Raw genomic sequence first — 18808 nt, forward strand, 5'->3', positions numbered from 1 at the left:
GGAATGGAGAGGACACTGATGATGCCACAGACACACCCTGATGGGTCACGGCCCGTAGAACCCTGGGGATAAACATCCGTGTCCTGACGGTAACCCAGCAGGCCCTGTGTGGTCTTGCTCCTGTTCCTCTCCAGCGTCACCTTGTCCTGTTTCCCCAGGTTCCAGTTCTGTGGTCGTGTCACGCTTCCTACAGACACACTGCTGTCCCCGTGGCCCACTGGGCTTTCTCTGCCCTCTGCCCCTTTAGGATGCCCACTACACCGAGGGGACTTTTCTTCACCCTTCAGATTTCTGCTCCAGATTACTCCCACCTGAGTCAGTTTCCTTTGTTTCACACACTCATAGATTTATATTTCTTTCTGATTGAGTGCAACTGTACATTTATTACTGTGATTATTTTGTTTTTAACATCCGTGCCCTCGACTTGGAATGCTCCATAGACACAGGGATTCTTTTCTGATTTTGTTCACCATTTGTGTCTTTAATGGTTGGTGTAGAGGTTGGGACATAGTAGGAATTAAATACATTTTTGTTGCATAAATGAACCAATGGTAAGAGCGACTGCTTACGCAAAAGATGGTTACTGTATACAGGGCTCATTTTCAAATGCTACATTTTACTCTTAGAAAGGCAGGCAGCACCTGCATACGGAAAGCTACTTTCTCCAAGCTCTGATTCTCCGTTTCTTCTCTTAGGTTTTGGTGATGTCAGGAGTCCACTGCAGGGCAGCACAGGGCTGTGAGCTCATTGCACAGCGGTTAACTATTAACAAATATCTGTCACCCGTTAACAAACCTAAATTCAACTAGAAAGGAAAAGCCTCTTGACAAATCTCTGTGAAGCCAACCTTAGGAAGTATGTCTAGATACTTCTTTTTATTAAGTACTAATGATATTTTTATTGAAAAGTCAGCGTATTCTTAATCACCCCCACTCTTCTTACTTCCGTATTTTCAGTCAATGCCATTGGTATGCTTGTAGCACTGGGCATTTGTTAAAGCCCCTTCTACAACATAGCACTGTCATGGCAGGTGCCAACATCTAACGCCAAAGGAATCGCCTCAAAATTTTCAGGAAAGCCAAGGGTGGTAATATGAGAATGTCCTCTCCTTTGTTTTAATCAACTGAGAAGCGCTTTGAATTAAGAACAAGGAAATCTAAACTAACAATAAAAAAATTAAAAACAAAACAAAACAAGGAAATCTTAACCACCTAAAGATGAGAAAAGCTACAAAAAGGGAGGCTGACTAACAGAATCCTAATTAAAGTTAAACTTAGAAGTTAACCATTGGATTTAGACTATTACATATTTGTATATTAGCTGCAGACTTGGAGCTATATGAAATCTACTGTGTTGCTCTTGAACATATGTAATAAGACTTGGGAGTTGTATAGTTTTCATTTATCTTACAAAATCCTTTCTAATATCTCCTAGGATACTATGACATGTCAATCTGTACCATAGCATCAGATACTGAGGTCCTCAGATAACCTATTGCTGAAATGCTGTGGAAAAGACTGATACAATGACTTGGCAAAACCAGGGGATGCCAGCGTTCTAGAGTTTTGTATTTAGCACCATATCTATAAAGTGTGAGTCTGGAATCTGAGTTCCAGGTCACATTGTCTCCTTAGAGACAGTTGAGTTTCTTCGCGAGAGTAAAACTGAAGATGTGTAAAGGCAGGTTGGGGGTAGGGGGGTGAGGGGGTAGGTAATATAATTGATTCTTTGGGAAAAATACGTAAGGAAACAAATAACTTTTGCTTTATCTTTTAAAGTTAAACTCAGGAAAATGCATAGACAGAAATTTTAGTCAGGTAAATAGTTTTAAGTTATAATTTCAGGACATAGGGGTGTATTTCTGAAGGGCTATGGCACACATCATAAGGAACTCTGATATCTGAATTCTTAGTCCACCTTTTGGCCGAGATAAACTTACAGATTCCAAGGAAATTTCCCAGCTTTGGAGAGCGCATTTTGTTTATGTTTCCTTATGGTCTATTGAATTTCACGAGTGAATATTCTTCAAGAGTTTAAATTAGGTACGTATCAAAAAAAAAAAAAGTAACAGCTGGAAACTGAAACTATGGTTTTATCCATACAGTGGAAAGTAAATGCATTCATTCATTCATTTAATAGGCAATTGACAGGTTTGTACCCTGTATGCTGGGGTCACCCTAGGGTTAGAGAATCTTAGAGAGGAGTATGACCTGGTCTCTACTTTCACATATGCTATAATCAAGTTGAGAGGACATATGCCGAAACCAACAGTCCTAAGTAGGATATGATATGTGCTGGATGGAGGAATGTCAGAAGAACCACTCAGGATTGGGGAGGGGGATTACTAAACAGCTGGAGTCCAACAAATGCTTCTTATGGGATGTGGTATTGAGCTGAACCTAAAAGATCACCAAGGAGTTTGCCAGGAAGAATACTATAGGGAAAAGGACTCTAGCATAGGGAAATGCGAAGAGGTGTGAGAAAGCTGTATGCGTGGTGAGATCTTAAGAACGTTAAGTAGGGCTGGCTGAGTGGCACATTGGTTGGGAGTTGGCTTGGGACGCCAGCTCTGAGAAGCAGGGCCCCCGTTCAGATCCCACATGAGGGCCAGTGACTCTGCGCCCTCTACAGCTAAGATGGTGAACAACAGCTCGACCTGGAGCTGGGCTGCCGTGAGTCGCCGGCATAGACTGCAGTGAAGCTGCAGTGGGCTGCCATAGGCTACCGTGGGTGGCTGGTGGCTGACGTGAGCGTCCAGCAGGCAGTGTGAGCTGCCAAGAGCAGCCGTTGGTGGCCTCCCAGTGGCCGACGACCAATCTGCCTCACCCAGGAAGAGCTCAATGATAATACCAACATGGGCCAGTGAAGCGACGTCCTCCATAACTACACGGAAGAACAAAAGGACAGCAACTTGTCTGCTCCCCTTCCCCGATTCCCCAATAAAATCTAAAAAAAAAAAAAAGAACGTAAGTAGGCTCAGGACTGGGGTGGGGTGTCATGGGCTGGTGCACATGCGGACTCAGCAGAAGACAGGCTGGAAACACACCCAGGAGAGAGATCATAAAAGTCCTTCCATCCCAGGCTAAAAAGTGCGACCTTTATCCCGAAGGCAAAGGTTAGTCACAGAAGGATTTTAAGTACCAGATTATATGGTCAGGTATGTGTTTTAGAAAAATTATTCTGGCAGCTATCGTGCATGCTAAATGAAGACAAAACACCTCCTTAAAACCTCTGAAGCATTCTAGCTGGTTCCTGAGAAAGGGTTTTCTATAATTCTTACCCTTGATCCTCTTAACAACACAGAAACCCCATTCCATCTGACTTCTGGCTGAGTAGACACAGCCATGATCAGGAGAAGTGGGTCTGGGGCAGTTTTTACATTTTTCTAACAGCCTGGCATACGTAGATTGCTCCACTATAAAGGAACCTGGACCTCTCCATACCGATGGGATGTTTGCACCACCTGGAAAGGTGGGGGATGTTCAACACACTACCGAAGGGGTGAAGTACCACCTTCTCTCATGTAGATGTACTGTGTGAGAGAGGAGATGAGAATAAAAAAAAAAAAAATGAAACCCTTAATATTGGATGAAAATGTAGCCACCTTACAACATGAGCTACACAGTCATAAGTGTGCTTTTGAATTGACCATTTTAGGCAACTTTCAAGACGCCATAGAATTTATTCAGTGTCAAAAGATAGGAGTGTAAGTGGCCTTGATTTTTGAGTCTAGGTACATTTTGGGTCAGACACTCTATTTCTAAACACTTGAAGAGGAGAAAAGTAAAGGTTAAGGAACAGAGATGGCCCAAAAATAGTCTAAATACAAAATTGTGCGTGAAATGTCCTTGAAGCTGCGGTGGCTTCCAGTTCGGCTTCTAGCAAAACAAGAGGGTCCCCAACCTTACACATTCATTTGCCCCTACGGTTGAAAGTTCATATCCGTAATTAGAAGTTTTGCCTCTATGACATAAAGAACTCTCTGACAGACACCTCATTTTATTTATACCTGCTGGCCCACTGACATGGGAAGTTCCAATCAGTTGTGATGTAAATCTCAGGCGCGCCTTTCTGGGTTTTGTTTTTGCCTCACTCGGAATAGGTTGTTTTGGGAATGGCAGTCCTGGGGATGGGGGGTGGGGGGAAGTTAGAGGGAGTTAGGAGGGAGAGAAAAATGGGAGAAGGGCTTTGACCTGCCGGAGAGGAACCCCTGCTGACACGGTCAGTCTGACCCATTGAATGGCCTGAATACGATAAATGCCGCTTTATCCTGCCTTGAAAGGCACGAGATAGCACAGTCTAAATGCTGGGGCATGCTTAAATAGGCGATTCGGGATGTTTGAGTTGAGCGTGTTTGAAATCTGAGCTCACTGACAGCCTGGGAGCTGCCACAGGTCACCTGCCTTGCTCCGCAGGGACAGGCCCAGGTCTCACAAGAAATTGTCCGTAGACGAATTGTAGTACAAATTCCTTTCTTTGTTAGTTGGCCTCTTTCACTAGACCATGGCCTATAAAATTTTGTAAAAACAATTCTTAAATATTATTTGAAAGGGCAAATGGCCCACGCTGAAAGGTTTGACAGTTTGACATATAGTGCATGGTTTTGATAGCTCGGAAACTGAAAAGTGTGGCCAAGATTCTCCCCCTGCTTGTTAGAAGCCTGGTGTTTTTTCTTTTTTTTTTAAAAGAGTGTCTTGTTGCTGTGCTGGGTTCCTCCACTCTCAGCAATCTGACAGGCAGTGAGTCTGCTTCAGTGATCTTCAATCCTTTTGGACTCATTTGTGGGCTAGCAGAAAAACAGCCAGCACCTTTGAAGCCAGCGTCCAAACAGCACAGAAACCAGGTATTGCCAATTAAGGAGCCATTTGGATAATCATATCAAAGCAGATCGCTTTCGAGTCTTCTGATAACAGCCAGAGCCAGGGCCTAGGGAGAGAGGAGCCCTGAGTTTCACTTCAGTGAGGGGGAAAAAAGGGATTTCAGTGGCCCGGTCTCATCAGAGCCTGGAAGTCACAAGGAAGTGGATTTCTGTATTAGAATGTTGCATATGGGCAGCCAGGCTGCACTCAGCGCCTGCCTCAGCGGCTGCCTCTGCATAGCCAAAGGCCATTTTCAGGAGCCTCTGGCCCCTCAGTCACTGGCCTGCTAGTTAATTGCCACACGGACTTCATGACACATGGGCAGATAATATGACATTTTCGGTTTCTGTCACTAGCAAACGCCACAACGTCGCTTGCACTAGTTGCTAAGAAGCTGTCAGAAACCATTAGCAATTGGCTAAAGTCGCCCTATGGCATTTCCTCATAGCATCAGCAAAACGAGCATAAATCACCCACTGGAGCCTACTGCTATCCTAATGAGGCTGTAAGCTTGTTTATGGACTAGCATCATTTTTATGATTATTTCCACCTTTTCAGTTTGCCTTCATTTGGCGGCAGGAGAAGTCAGCTCCAGGAATGAAGTCACTGCTGACATTTTACAAATGTGGTTCAGGGCTGCTGCCTGCTGCCGTGTGGTCGGCCGGCGGTTCTCCAAGTTTGTTTAGTGATCTTAAAAATAAAAAAAGGAAATAAACCCTCCAGAGACCGCATGGAGGTGACTGTATCAAATTGCAGAGTGAATGGAAATGCTAGAGGTACAATTGACCATTTAGACTTTCCTCTGAGGTGGAGACATTGCGAGATCAATTTTCAATTTTAGAAAGTGGAAGAGGTTAAACAATTTATTAAAATCTATGAAAGTGTTTGCTTTCAGAATAGTCTGTTTTATTATGCTCTTCTCCTTCCCCATCTTCTCCATTTCCCTAACTTGTGTCGAGAAGGAGCAGGGTTTATTGTTTTAGGCCTTTCTGAACATGCACCAGTATTTACACTGGATTGAAAGCATTTGCTTCCAATGAAAATCTTGTCTTAGATTACAACCCAGCAGTGTAATTTCCCTCCCAGATGGGAGTAAAGTAGCTGTATTTGCCTAAAAACAGTAGGAAGAACAAACTGTGCATTAAGCCAAGGCTGTTTTTGGCTTGAGCTAATGATGTAATAGAAACCTTTTATTCGGGAGAGGTCACTGCCAGGGACTGAAGGGGGTGATCTGGCTCCTGCTTGAAAGGTTTCTCCATTGTATCTACATAAGTCTTCACTTAAAAAATTCTGTTCCTAATGCTTCTGCTTTCATACAGCAGAAATAAACAGGAAAGGTTCTGGTGAGTGTTACACATGGAATGCAGAAAGCCTTCCTCTCCTAATGGAGTATATAATTCAGGTGCCCTCAAGGCACGCTTTCAGGAATTCTTTTGCCTGAGGTAATGGGAAGCTAAGGCTGCTTGAAGGCCTTGATTATCTATTGATGCACAAAGCTGGAAAAAAGTCATCTCTGCCGGATTATAGTAGATATTTCCATAAATTATCAATGAATTCTCTTCTAGGCAGGCACGAGGCATTGCCTGCTAAATTAATCTGAAGGGGTTTTGAGATGGATAGAAAGGTTATTTATTTTTTTTTTTAAGGTGGAAAACAATCATGGAGAGGTGGTGAAAAACTATGTCATTAGGTTATAAGCTTTTCATTTTTAATCAATGATCAAGGAATATGTTCTTTCCTTGGTTACCTTTTGCATATTGCAAGTGGATTAGCCCATTGAAATTTTAAATGCTGTTGAGTTGTTTTCTTTGCTCATGTTTCTTTAATGAATTGTTATTTTATATGGTGAATTGCTTCTCCGAATAAAAAGCCTCTTTAAATACTGGACTTTTAAAGAATTTGTTAGGCGAATCCAAGAGGACTCCTTATAAAGCACTTGGTTATGCAAATAAAGAGTTCTGTGTGTGTGTGTGTGGGGGGGGGGTGGAAAGAACACTGATTTAGGAATGTGGGTGTCTGGTCCAGCTCAGACCCATCAGCTACATTCCAGGCTGGGTGACCTTGGGCAAGTCACCCAACGGGAACACAAGCACTTTCTTCATTGATACACGGAGGGTTTTGGAACCGTGGGTTTTATGATCTTTTCTGCTGAGAACACAGCTATGATTCTGTGGGACTTAAAAAATATATATATGGATTTTAAGGACAATAAAATTATGGATTTTACATGAATAAACATTAAACTCAGAAAATTCCTCCCACATTTTGTGTGTGTGTGGCCTATGCTGTAGTCACAGCAGAAATGTTTAAATTAGTGTGTTTTTCACCCAGCAAAGTTTTAAAACTCTAACTCAGTACAAGTCAAATCAATTTGGGGGCAATTTTCTTTTCTGGGGGGCGGTGAGGGGGTCTCCTGAGGGAGCTGTTAAGAACAATTGAGTAATGGCAATGTAAGTGCTATAGATTAGACTGGAATGGCTGAAAGCAAAATAGAGAATCCTTTTCATATGTAGGATATTTACGTCCACAGAAATAAGGAATACAGAAATTCAAGAAGCGACTCGAATGAATCTGAGGCTCGTTTCATTATACAGTCATCGGGAAACGTTTCTTACCAAAGTACCTGATTCTTTGGGCCGTTTAGGCAGCACTCCATTGACTTACGTAGCCCAGTAAATGTGCTCTTGGGGACATTTGTTACCTCATTGCTAAGCCTTACTGCTATAGCTCTTCTTTCTGGACCCACATCACCCTGTCCCTTTCGAACAGCCAGTAGCTTCCACGGAGAGCTGGGCTCCAGGTAGAGAAGCGTGTTTGACAGAAGTTAAGCTACTTTTTCGTTGAGTCCACTGTTGTCTTCCCTTTGACTTTTGTGCTAAAATACAAAGTGCTCACTTTCCATTTGTACCTTATGACTGATTTTGGACAGTGTTCCCATGGGCTGAAGTTTTTTTTTTCATCTTATTTAAATATGGCATTGTACAAGGAATATTACATTTTAAATTTGATTGTGTCACAGAGCCAGAATATTTTCTAGAAGAAACAACTTAAATGTCCTAACAAAAATCAATGGAAAAGTAGGATCCAATATATAGGAACGTGTAAGCCAGTGACTTTACAGTGAGAAAAATTTAAATCTGGAAGAAAGTTTAGAAACTGCCTGGATTACTAGGGTAATACAATTGCAAATAACAGTTTAACATCACTTTATTTGATTTAAATAGTAATTGTTTTCTAATTAAAAAACAGTTTGGGGAGTTTTCCCCTTATTAAACTTGATGCTCTCTTTCTATGGTAAGAAAAATTATATTCTATTTGAAGCATTCCTATGTCACACTGCTTATATGATGGATTACCTACATTTCTGTGGCCTAATTTAGTCTTAAGATAGATCACTTGTGGAAATAGTTGATATCTTAAATGCATCTTCTCACAAGTTGACATCAATGACTATATGTGGGATTGAATACCCAACCAGGGACAGCTAATGACTGCCACCATATTTAACTCCCCAAAAAAGAGTTACATTTAGCATGTCTCAGCTACCCGACAGAATAATTATAATGGCAACAAAGCTACTAAAGAGATTAGATATTTCCTTCTATTCCCTTTGACTTTTCGTACTGTTCTTTGGAAGACGTTCCTTAGACCTGACTACTTTTGAGCCTAGGCCTTGTTCTGTCTCTTGGTCTTGAAAAAAATTTTTTGAAAAGTACCAAATAAACTATTAACCATTTATATTGCTCTTTTGGTTTTGTTTGTATCCAAAGGCATTCTATTTGAATAAAGCATGTCAAGGTAGCATCAGTCAAAATTTGATTCACTATGTTTGCAGGTGATGGCTTGGACAACAGTGTAGCTTCCCCCAGCACAGGTGACGATGATGATCCAGATAAGGACAAAAAGCGTCACAAAAAGCGTGGCATCTTTCCCAAAGTAGCCACAAATATCATGAGGGCGTGGCTGTTCCAGCATCTAACAGTAAGTGGATTCTAAATGACATATGTAAACTAAATATGGACAAACAGTGTTGATAGAAAAAAAATGGGGAAAAGGTGATTCCCTCTGGACCTGGAATATTTCATAAATCACTGTGTTCCCACAGTTTTTACAAAAGTCTTAGCACTTGTTTCCTAGATACGTACCCCGCAATGCAGAGTTTGATTTGAAGTTCGCTATTGCAATGTTGTTAAAACTTGCGTAAGTTCTAAGGTGTAGGAGTTCCTGTGCACTTGTGATTTTAAGTATGTATGTTAATGATGTTGCTTTTCTCAGTGTGCCTCTTAAGTGCTTAGAACCAGCTCCCCCTAAGAAGAAAGGAAGATAAGCCCCAGAGAGAAGGACTTAATTTCTTCTAATGCGTTGGTGGACCTTTACAACGAATGGTCCGCGGACAGTTTAAATCTTGCTGCAATAGCAGGATGCTCACATAACTTGCTTTTAAGTGGTCTGAATGCACTGGCTGCCATTACAAAACCTTCATGTGAGTCAGAGCTGCACAGTGAAAGTTGCCCCTGTATTTAGAACTGTAAAGGAAAACAGCAATATAGAGTCAGCTCTTCCTGTGTAGTCCCTTGTGACTTTTCAAGCAGAGTAACAGTTTATATTGTCTGTGTGAGGATTGCTGTTTTCACTGCAGGAATTCTCCGGGAGATGTGAGAAACTAGAGAGTTGGGGCTTTATGCCACCGAGGGGTTTGTTTGGTTTGGTTATTGTTCTGAATGAATTTCATGTTCAAAATATTTATAATCAAAATATTGTGGTGGATATTTTTGTAAGCGCATACCGATTTCATGATATCTAAGGAAGAAGATAAAATGGAAATTTATGGGTAAAATAATATTTTAAAAATCAGCAAAATTGTTGACCAGGGGAGGACTTTCCCTACGAGGGACAAAGGATGAATTTAGACAGGTTGTACCCTAGCCTAGCCTAAGAGGAACAAATGTTAAAAATCGTGGCTTTAAAAAAAAAATGTCAGGAGCAAACTTTTTATGGTACTATTTTTAGCATAGTTTGCTTTTCATAAAGTCATTCATTTTTCAAAGTTAATTTATCAAAGTTAATTGTACATTGTCACAAATGTGTTCAGACCTGTTGACCCTTATATCCTTACCCACTTCCAAGGCCGTGGTCCTCAGTGACTCGTTCTGATACAGAGAGACAAACAGGGGTTGTTGAAAGCCATGCTGGTTCTGCTCCTCTGGATAGAGGCTGTGCCTCCAGTAACACTCGAGAGTATGCATTGATCCAGATTTTCCAGCATCTGTGAATAAAATTAAAACTGAGAGCAGCAGGAGCAGCTTAAAAAAATAATAAAAATGTTCCTATCTATCTCTTCTTCTTGTGCTGATTCCGAACAATAACTAGATGATGCTGTCCGTTTTGGAATCAGCTTTAGGGGTTGGTTAATGCTGGTAGTTAGCTGAAGATTGAGATTGTTTTGCTGATTTTAACATCATGTTAGGTTTACCTAAAACCCGATTCAGGTGCCATTACTTACCTGACACTTGTTGCATATATGCGGTTAGTTTGAGATCTCCCTCATTGCAAGTTTGCCACTGGGGATCATCTAGCACCACTGAAAGGGAGAGGAAGGACTAGGAGCTAGAGAGGAGGCATGAAAAATACATGGTGTGGCATTTGAAATCAGCAAGAGATCAGAAGTGACAACTGGTCAATGGTGCTGATGCAACCATGTGATTTCATCACCAGAGCTAACCAGCGAATCTTATCTGAAGAATGAGTGCAGGGAGGGGGCAAAATCAGCTCTGGACCCTGAAGGAATCACCACACTAGGTCTGTTTCCTATACTAACAGAAGAAATGAATAGATTTTGTCAACCTCCATTGCATCTGCAGAGGAGCTCTGGCTTTACTTGAAGCTGAGGTGCCTCTGAATAAAATATAGTCAAATATTGGTTCAGACAGAATCAGGAGAGAGAGAGAGAAGCAAGTTCTTTTAGTCATCCACCAGTTTCCTAATTTTCTAGGTTATCCCCTTGTGAAGATCCTTGCAGACAGCTGTATGAGCTTCTTTAAAAAACAAAAAATCTTTTTTTAGCAGCCAGCACAATTTTACCTTCATTGTAAGGCTTTTTGTGGTCTGTGTTCTTGGGATGATGGTAATAGAAAGTATTCTTGAGCTTGTCTGATTTCCTTCAGTTTTGGGGTCTGTGCTGGCCTGTATCTCTACCCTGGAAGGGGAAACTCATTTGTCCATGCCTCTCTGGTGTTCTCTGAATGCCCACAGAAGTTGTCTCGTGGTTTGTTGGATAGTTCCATACTCTCCTGCCCCATTCCACTGCCATCTGCTCATACAAAAATATTGGTAATTATAACGGTCTCTAAAAAAAAAACCGCTCTCATAATATCATCTAAAAAGCAAAGTTAGAAGACATATTTAAATTTTCTCCCTCTTTCCTTTTCCCAACGAGAAAGATTCTCTTCCCTTTTCGCTAATTGCAAGAGCAAATAGACCTCCAGTTACAAGGAACACCTTTCTCCTTATCTTGCTCCACTTCTTGAAGGATTGTACAGACTGCTTAGGCAATATTTATAGCCAGGAGCTGATTATATAGAATAAATTCTATGGAAAAACCTATGGAGTTTAAAGAGTTTTGCTGTGATTTGTCCAAATGTAAGAAACTAGAGACATCTCAGTACGAATCCTTTAGCAACTTTATTTAAAGTTCTGAGAGGTCTCCGGGGATGCACAATTAATTTGGAAGACTTTGTACAAATTTTAAATATAGCATATGCTTGCTATACGATTAGTGCAAGTTACTTAGAAAATTCATCTTGAAATCTCACTAGATATAAAAGAGCAATTGAAACACTGGCTAATTAAAAACAATAGCAATAACAATTTATTAGCAAATTGTAAAAACTAATCTATTAAATGCCAAAGACATATTATAAAACCTCACACACCTCTTTAAAAGCAAATTGCTATTTTTTTCTTTTTCAAATAAATGGGTCAATCTTTTCATTGGGTTTATTCAGTTAAAAAAAAAATCTGCCTTTGAAAGGGCTTTCAAGCATTTGTGTGTTAGAGGAGTAGAATAGGCCCCGAATAAAAACCCTTTCTGGATTTGCACCCCAGCTGCATAAGAAAAATGTGCCGTTCCATAGTAATCCACAGGTAGATTTAATCAGTAGCACATTTTACTACTCCAAAGAGAGAACTAAAGCTTTATTCTTGGACTCACAGTCTCTAGCAAGCTAAACTGGACATACTTGTGTATAATGAAAACAATAAAAGAAAAAGGAAACAGATTTTAAACTTTGGTGATATGGGGTAAAAGGAAATTTCAGTGATGTAAATTTCCAGTTTAGACTACTTAGTTGAACATTTGCCAGTTTTGATAGCTCGAGAAGGTTTTTTTTTTAAAAGAAACAATTCCCTGGAATTGAAAAGAATGACTGACAGATAACAAGAGAGAATTAGACAGAAAATAAAAGCATTTATTAATCGAAATGCTTGCATTTTGGTTGAAGACAAATTACTGCAAACAATTAAAAAGTACTTAATATTGGCATGTGAGTCACTATACGGTGACAATCAGTTCAGGGGCCTGTGCCACATCAGGGTTTTTTTTTTTTCCTTTTTAAGGGCATTAGTCTAACTGTAAATATAACCTACTGTGTCATAATGTTTAAAAGCTGGATGTGTTTTGCATATTACCAGTTATTTTGCTACATAGTTTTACAAAGATGTGAGCCCCAGTGAAAGTGAGTAGAGGGATAAATATAATGTTTAAGGTAAAAACCACGGGTCTTTTTGTTTTCCTACCCTAACATATTGCAGTTTTAAATATAATCTACATAGAAAAGCGGTTAATACGGTTCTTATTTAAAATATGCAGTGACACATTTTCCTGCATGGAGCTGCTGTGTGTCCCAGGAATCCAGAAAGTTAGAAGAGTGGAGGTTGTTAAAATGCATCCCTGCAGATTCAGGTGAAGAAAGCATTCAAGGGGTGACACATTTGGCACTGAGCAGTAGGGGAGGCGATCCTGAGGGTGAACTGATTTCCATGCACGTTGTCTCGGATTCCCTTTCCTTTCACTGATTTTGAGGATCCCATTTGGTACTAAAGAGACAAACTTGGTTTCTGAAGTCAGATATACATGTTTTACTATTTTGTTTTGTTTTGTTTTGTTTTATTTCTTTTTGTGAACTTCTAGCCTGGAAAAAAAATATATGTATGTATTTGTCGGTGGTCAAGTTTATGCCTCGATTTCTGATTTATAAGACTTTTCTTTCAATGTGGATGAAGCCAAAGTGAAGGGTTGTAGAATCTTCCAGGTTGAGAATGGCGTTACCATAGAAACACTATTAGATGAAAAGTGCCCTGCGGGTCCGCCACTCTAAGGATGGAGTAAATGGAATTGACTTGGGAATTGAATGCCCTAGAAGAGACAGATGTTGTTTCATTGGTTTTGCTTTTGGTAATAAGATCTGTTGGAGACATCTGAGTGTCATATCTCTCTGCTTGCAATTTTGGATGGGTTGCCCTCCAAATATTATGAATTATTGTTGCAATGAAGAAGTACTTCTAATTGGTACCCAGATAACCCGTTCTGTTGATCAAAGGTCAAAAGGCAGATAGAAGACCTATAGGCAGGCACGTAGGCAGGTAGTAGATGGGATGTGCTCTTCTCCCATTTCTATTTCTTTCTATCCCTCACCTCTATGCTTTGCCAGTTTTCACAGTGTACCTTCTTATTGTGCCTTACTGGCTATCATCCTTCTTCAGCTACCATCAGTCCTAAGAAGTGAGTGGGACAGGAAGACTATGTGCTTGAACTCTTGCCTGCAGTGTGAATCAGGGTAGTTCAAAGTATTTGAGAAAGGCAGCCTCTCCTTCAAAGTAGTCCCAGCCTATCTTCATGGTCATGTGCCTGAGCCAAGGAGGGTGGTTGGTGGAGATAGCAGCTAACTTTGATTCCTTCTTCACTACGCGTTATCTGCAGATATATTATTAAATTAAGAGACTTGACAACTCGTATGAAGGAGTGGGAAGATTTTTTTTTCTTCCAGATCTCCATGTACCATATCAAAAATGAACTCTCTTAAATCTGTAAGAAGAATATCTTTCTAGTTATTACTCTTTTCCTGTACGTGCAGTTGCCATTCACCTTCACAGGCTCAGTAATGATGATGGGTCCAAGCTAGGCTTTGCCGAAACTAACCCAGGCTTGGATGACAAATCCCTCTATTTTAATTTTAAAGGATCTCAGCTCCTTAGGAGATAGCATATTTCAACTTTGATTAGATAGGAACCCTGACGATTTTTTTACCCAGTTGGGAATCATCTGTCTCAGGAGGAAAATGAAATAGATTATTTAATTACTTAGGGGTAATATTGGGATGCCCTAATTCTTCTGTGATATACGTCATCTAAACTCTGGTTTAATAATGAAGCGGTGGTTTCTAGATTCTGGGGCAACTGCCTTTTTCTTTTTCTTTGCTGGTTATTGAAATCCTAATGGGATGGGTGATGAATTTTCTTAGGTCAGGTGAACTGAAAAGGCTACAGCTGGAATTCTTCACCCAGAAGAATCGGAGTTAATACTAATGATCATTGTGAATTAGAAGATCAAAGGCGAAGCATCAGCCTGTTCTCCAAGTTGTTGCCCCAGAGGCCATTAGTGACCTGGCAGCGCGGGCTGCCAGCCTCCCACACACCTCCTTCCCCTTGCCCCAGCCTTTCTTCCCCATCACAGTTATGCACCTCTGACCTGGGGTAATTACAGTCGCTTGATGAGGAGGCATGGGGGAAAAGAAAACAATCGAAAGTAAAAACAAATGTCCAACTTTAAAATTGCCCATTGATCCGGGTCCATAGAACTCACAAGCAAATGAGCTCTGACTGGGGCTCTATGTTATTTTCGGGGTGTGATTGAGACTTTCGTGCTCGGTCAAATGGTTTGTTCATGTCACTGAGGACTGGTGTCTTCTGTAAGGGACTTGTGTGGCGTCTGGATGGCAATTTGTCAGATTGTTCTAAAATTTTTCCTTCCGTTTCCAAAGCTAACTTAAAAATACACTATGGTTTGGTTTTCTGATATACTACTCTTCATCGGGCTAATTAAATAAAGGATTAGGTTCAAAACAAAAGTGCCCATATAAGCACAATTTATTAAGTTGCTGGTTGCTGATACACATAACTCTTTGAACACTAGCCAGCCATTTATACTTCAAAGCATCTATCAATATCATGTCTTCCTCTGATTCCTCTTAGTGATGATGTATTTTTGAAGATAAAATATCAAACTCTGTCAATGAATATGCAACCGCTCCTCCTCAATTTATCTTTCAGATTAAAACTGGAGCCTCACGTAGATATGTGTGAGTGTATTTCTGAAGCTAACTCAGTCCAACCCTTAGGAATTTTATATACGCTAAGCTTGGCTTTTTTGCTTTCTTAATCTTTAAGATTCCTAGTGAAGGTACTAGTATGAAGGTTTGACAGAGAGAGAATCAGATGGTTTTGTTTTAGAAAGGATTCCAGAGTTTTGGTTTGGGTTTGGTTTGGTTGGTTGTTTTGCCAGTAGAAGTAAGTCTATATGTCATGGAATTTAGGATACTTTGTTTGACTTAACTGAAAACATCCCCATTACATCTCAGTCTCCTGTGTGTGCATATATGTCCCTATGTATGTGGACATTTTTCTATGGGACAGCTCTCTCTGAACCCCTGCCATCTGTCCCAATCCTCGTGGGGAAAATGGATCCACTTGGCTTCTTTTCATCCCCTAAATAGCTACGTGTAGCGCTCCAGTTTTTCTGTTTCTCTTTATGTAAACCCACACCAGAGGGTAACCAAAGAGGGGGGACCACGCTGCAGTGGTCTGTTGCTTGGGTCCCAAAACGCTTGGTCATGGCCCAAGCTTATCTGTGCCATACTGAATACCATGAGGTAGCAAAAACTATTTTGTTAAGGCTCCAAGGCAGTAATGGTAGTGATTATGTGGATTCACAGCACCATGCCTGCTACTGACAAGGGTGCTGGTGTTTTAATACTCTTTGTCCCTCCTTTGCAGAGACCTGAGCCTGATAAATTTGGCTTGCCTCAGTGGACTTGATACTCACCTCAGTGTGTGAAAAGCAGGAGAGAGCCCTCGGGCACTGAGATAAGGCACCTGTCTAGGTGGGCCAATGGAGAGCCTCTGAGAGTAAGGGAATAGCTGAAAGAGTTATGCCAGGCAATGTTCTAACATTTCAAAGACCTTCTAGGCCTTGTTTTTTCTTGCCATTGCAAAATGCCTTCACTCAGCAAATTATAGCCCCATCGGTGTGGGTCCCTATACAAGGTGTATTACTCTATCTTTGAACACTAAAAAGAAAAGATAGATCTCAACTAACTTGATGTTATAAATGGGGACATCCTAAGTTAGTTGATATTTAAAAGAGATACAAATTACTTGGCTTTTAAATATATTATGCAAAATATTGCGAAGTGGAGACCTTGGTGTGACTTAAATAACTACTTGTATTTATTTGAATGTCCTCTTGGTATCATCTCTTCACACACACACACACACACACACACACACACACACAAATGGGACAATATATGACACCTTTTAGATGTCTTTGCTTTTCAATTCTTAAAGTTCTGTGGTCGGTTTTGATCGGTTTTCACATTAATTTTGTTGTTAGCATCCCTGCAAAGCCCATGACACGAGTGACCTCGGAGATTTCAGTGTCCTAGGAAGTTCTTGGGCTGTCTGGAGGCCAGAAGGTAGCATTTGTTTACAGGAACGCTCACCCTAAGAAAGATCAATGACTAGACATTCTTTCTATTGCAGTTTTTAGAAGTTTAGGAATAATTTCTCTCTATTATTTAAGGAAAAGTCAGCTCCCAAACTTCTCGGGGGAGAAACTCCACACAAATGACTTGCTTTCATTTTTAAAAATAAATGAAATTATCCCCTGCCTACATAATGTTGCTTTTATCATGTTTTTAAAAAATGAACTATGAATTGCTTGGCTATTTTGACTTTGGATCATTGTGTCCTGTTAACAGCTGAAGAGAAAAATTGATCAAAAGGCTAAATAAAATTATAATATATACCCCTGTGGTGCTTTGTAGCTTAATATTTTTCACCTACACTCGATTCTTAAGACAATCTTGTAAGGTAGGCGGGATGACAAAAATGAGGCTTACAGAAGTTAATGATTTTTCTCAAGGTCAAAAGCTAGGAAGTGGCCGAGCTGGAACCAGGATCTCCTGACTTGAGTCTCCGTGTGCTTTCCACCACGCTGCCTCTCAAACACAGAGCAAATCAAATCGCATTGTGGGAGTTCAAAAGTGTAATTATAATCTCATTCCATGAGTTAGCTAATTAGTATTTTTAAAATAAAAATGTGAGCCAGAGGGTTTGGCATAAAACTTCATAATGCAATCTGATGGTTATTGGCAACTAAAGGTCAAGGGTGGTCCTTTCATATCTAGATTCTTTCTCCGCAAGTGTCTGCCTGTAAAAAAGCCATAGCTACAGCTATTGATATTTCACACAACTGTAATAATTATGCATTGTTAGAATTTCAGAATTTAAACACTGACTGTTCCTCTGTCCTTATGGAAGTATGTAAATCTCTACCTGTCTGTTTCTAACAATGTTTACCGTGGTTTGGGGCTGAGGAGTCTTTCCTCATGAAAATCCTAACTAAACCCTCTAACACAGAATTTAGCTCCTTGAAGATTTTTTTTTTTTTGCCTGTCACGTGTCCAGAACACCAAAGAGCTATGTCTTTAATTTGCTTTATGGAGACAGAGGAAACTGCTTATGCAGCCCCGATTACTCTTGAAACTACAATCCAACTGTCGCTTCTCAGCCCAGAAAGCTGCTAAACCCTGGAGAATTAAGCCACCGCTCTGGGGGTATGACACTGAGGTCTGATGATTTTAAAGCTAGTAATAACCAGAATCCTAAAATTCTTATGAATAAAATGTAATTTTAGTAATGTTTCCATAAACAGTGGTAATGGTGGCGTTTTAGTAGGCAGTGACATTAGTCACATCGAAATTGCACCACATTGGCTTTTAAATTACTCCACCTGTCTGTATGAATAGAATTTTCAGTGTAAAAGCAGAGAGACAGCTGCTGCTAATGTCTTCTTCTCCCTGTGCAGATAATACTGGCAGATCTACACGCATAAAGGACTGGTTTGTGATGTAAAAACGGTACCTGACCCTGCTGGCTCCTGAGCTACAAAGAAATACCTTTAATTACCAGTGGCAGTGTTTAGTTGTTGATATAAAAATATCAGCTTCCAGGGGTGTAACCTCAGGTTCACGCCCTCTAGTAATGTCACCTACCGTACACTCTTTTTCTCCTATCCACATCCGTAGTTAGATGGGTGAGCATTTATCTTGATGTGTTTCAGAAACATGCAAGGCATTACTACTTAAAAGGAAATCATCTAATACTGTATGAACTTGATTGATGATCTTTCCGTTGGAGAACTTTTAAAGATTAGTGGAATCTGGTTCCTTCTCTCCAGCCAGAGTGGAAGTATGGTATACTGTTTATGCCTTCAAAGGGCTTAGCATCATTCATCTAATACAAATCCACAGTCTCATGTGAGGATCACGGCCAGGCGTTTCCTAGAACAGACAGGGTAAAAAATCGAGGGGTTTGAGAATATCAAATGTTTTCCTAGGTGCCCAAGGTTCCTGCTGATGGATGACGAAGCTCACTTTCTAGAGAAGAGGCCCGTTTGCTCTTGGCCTCTTGATTAGGGCCTATGAGAGCAGCTTCATGGAAATAGAACAGGCCAGCCAAGGGGATCCTTCTGTTCAAGATGCCTGTTGCCAACAGCGTATTTGGTGAGATGGTAAATAGGAGATATACTTGTCTGGCTCATTTGCGGGCATTCTTTTTGACTTCTTTCACACAACTGGTGTTTTCGTGTTTAATTTAACAAGAATGAGTAG

General features: G+C 40.5%; 1 protein-coding gene across 3 annotated transcripts in view; it reads left to right on the forward strand.

Moving 5' to 3' along the window:
* MEIS1 (Meis homeobox 1) overlaps positions 1-18808 on the forward strand; it is a 138422-nt gene that overhangs the window by 68975 nt on the left and 50639 nt on the right. For all 3 annotated transcript variants that reach the window (XM_019635574.1, XM_019635590.1, XM_019635582.1), the window contains exon 8: positions 8695-8840. In XM_019635574.1, the coding sequence (XP_019491119.1) occupies positions 8695-8840 (146 nt within the window). The remainder of the gene's footprint in view (positions 1-8694; positions 8841-18808) is intronic.

Source organism: Hipposideros armiger, unplaced genomic scaffold (genome assembly GCF_001890085.2).
Source record: "Hipposideros armiger isolate ML-2016 unplaced genomic scaffold, ASM189008v1 scaffold_2, whole genome shotgun sequence".
Lineage (NCBI taxonomy): Eukaryota > Metazoa > Chordata > Mammalia > Chiroptera > Hipposideridae > Hipposideros > Hipposideros armiger.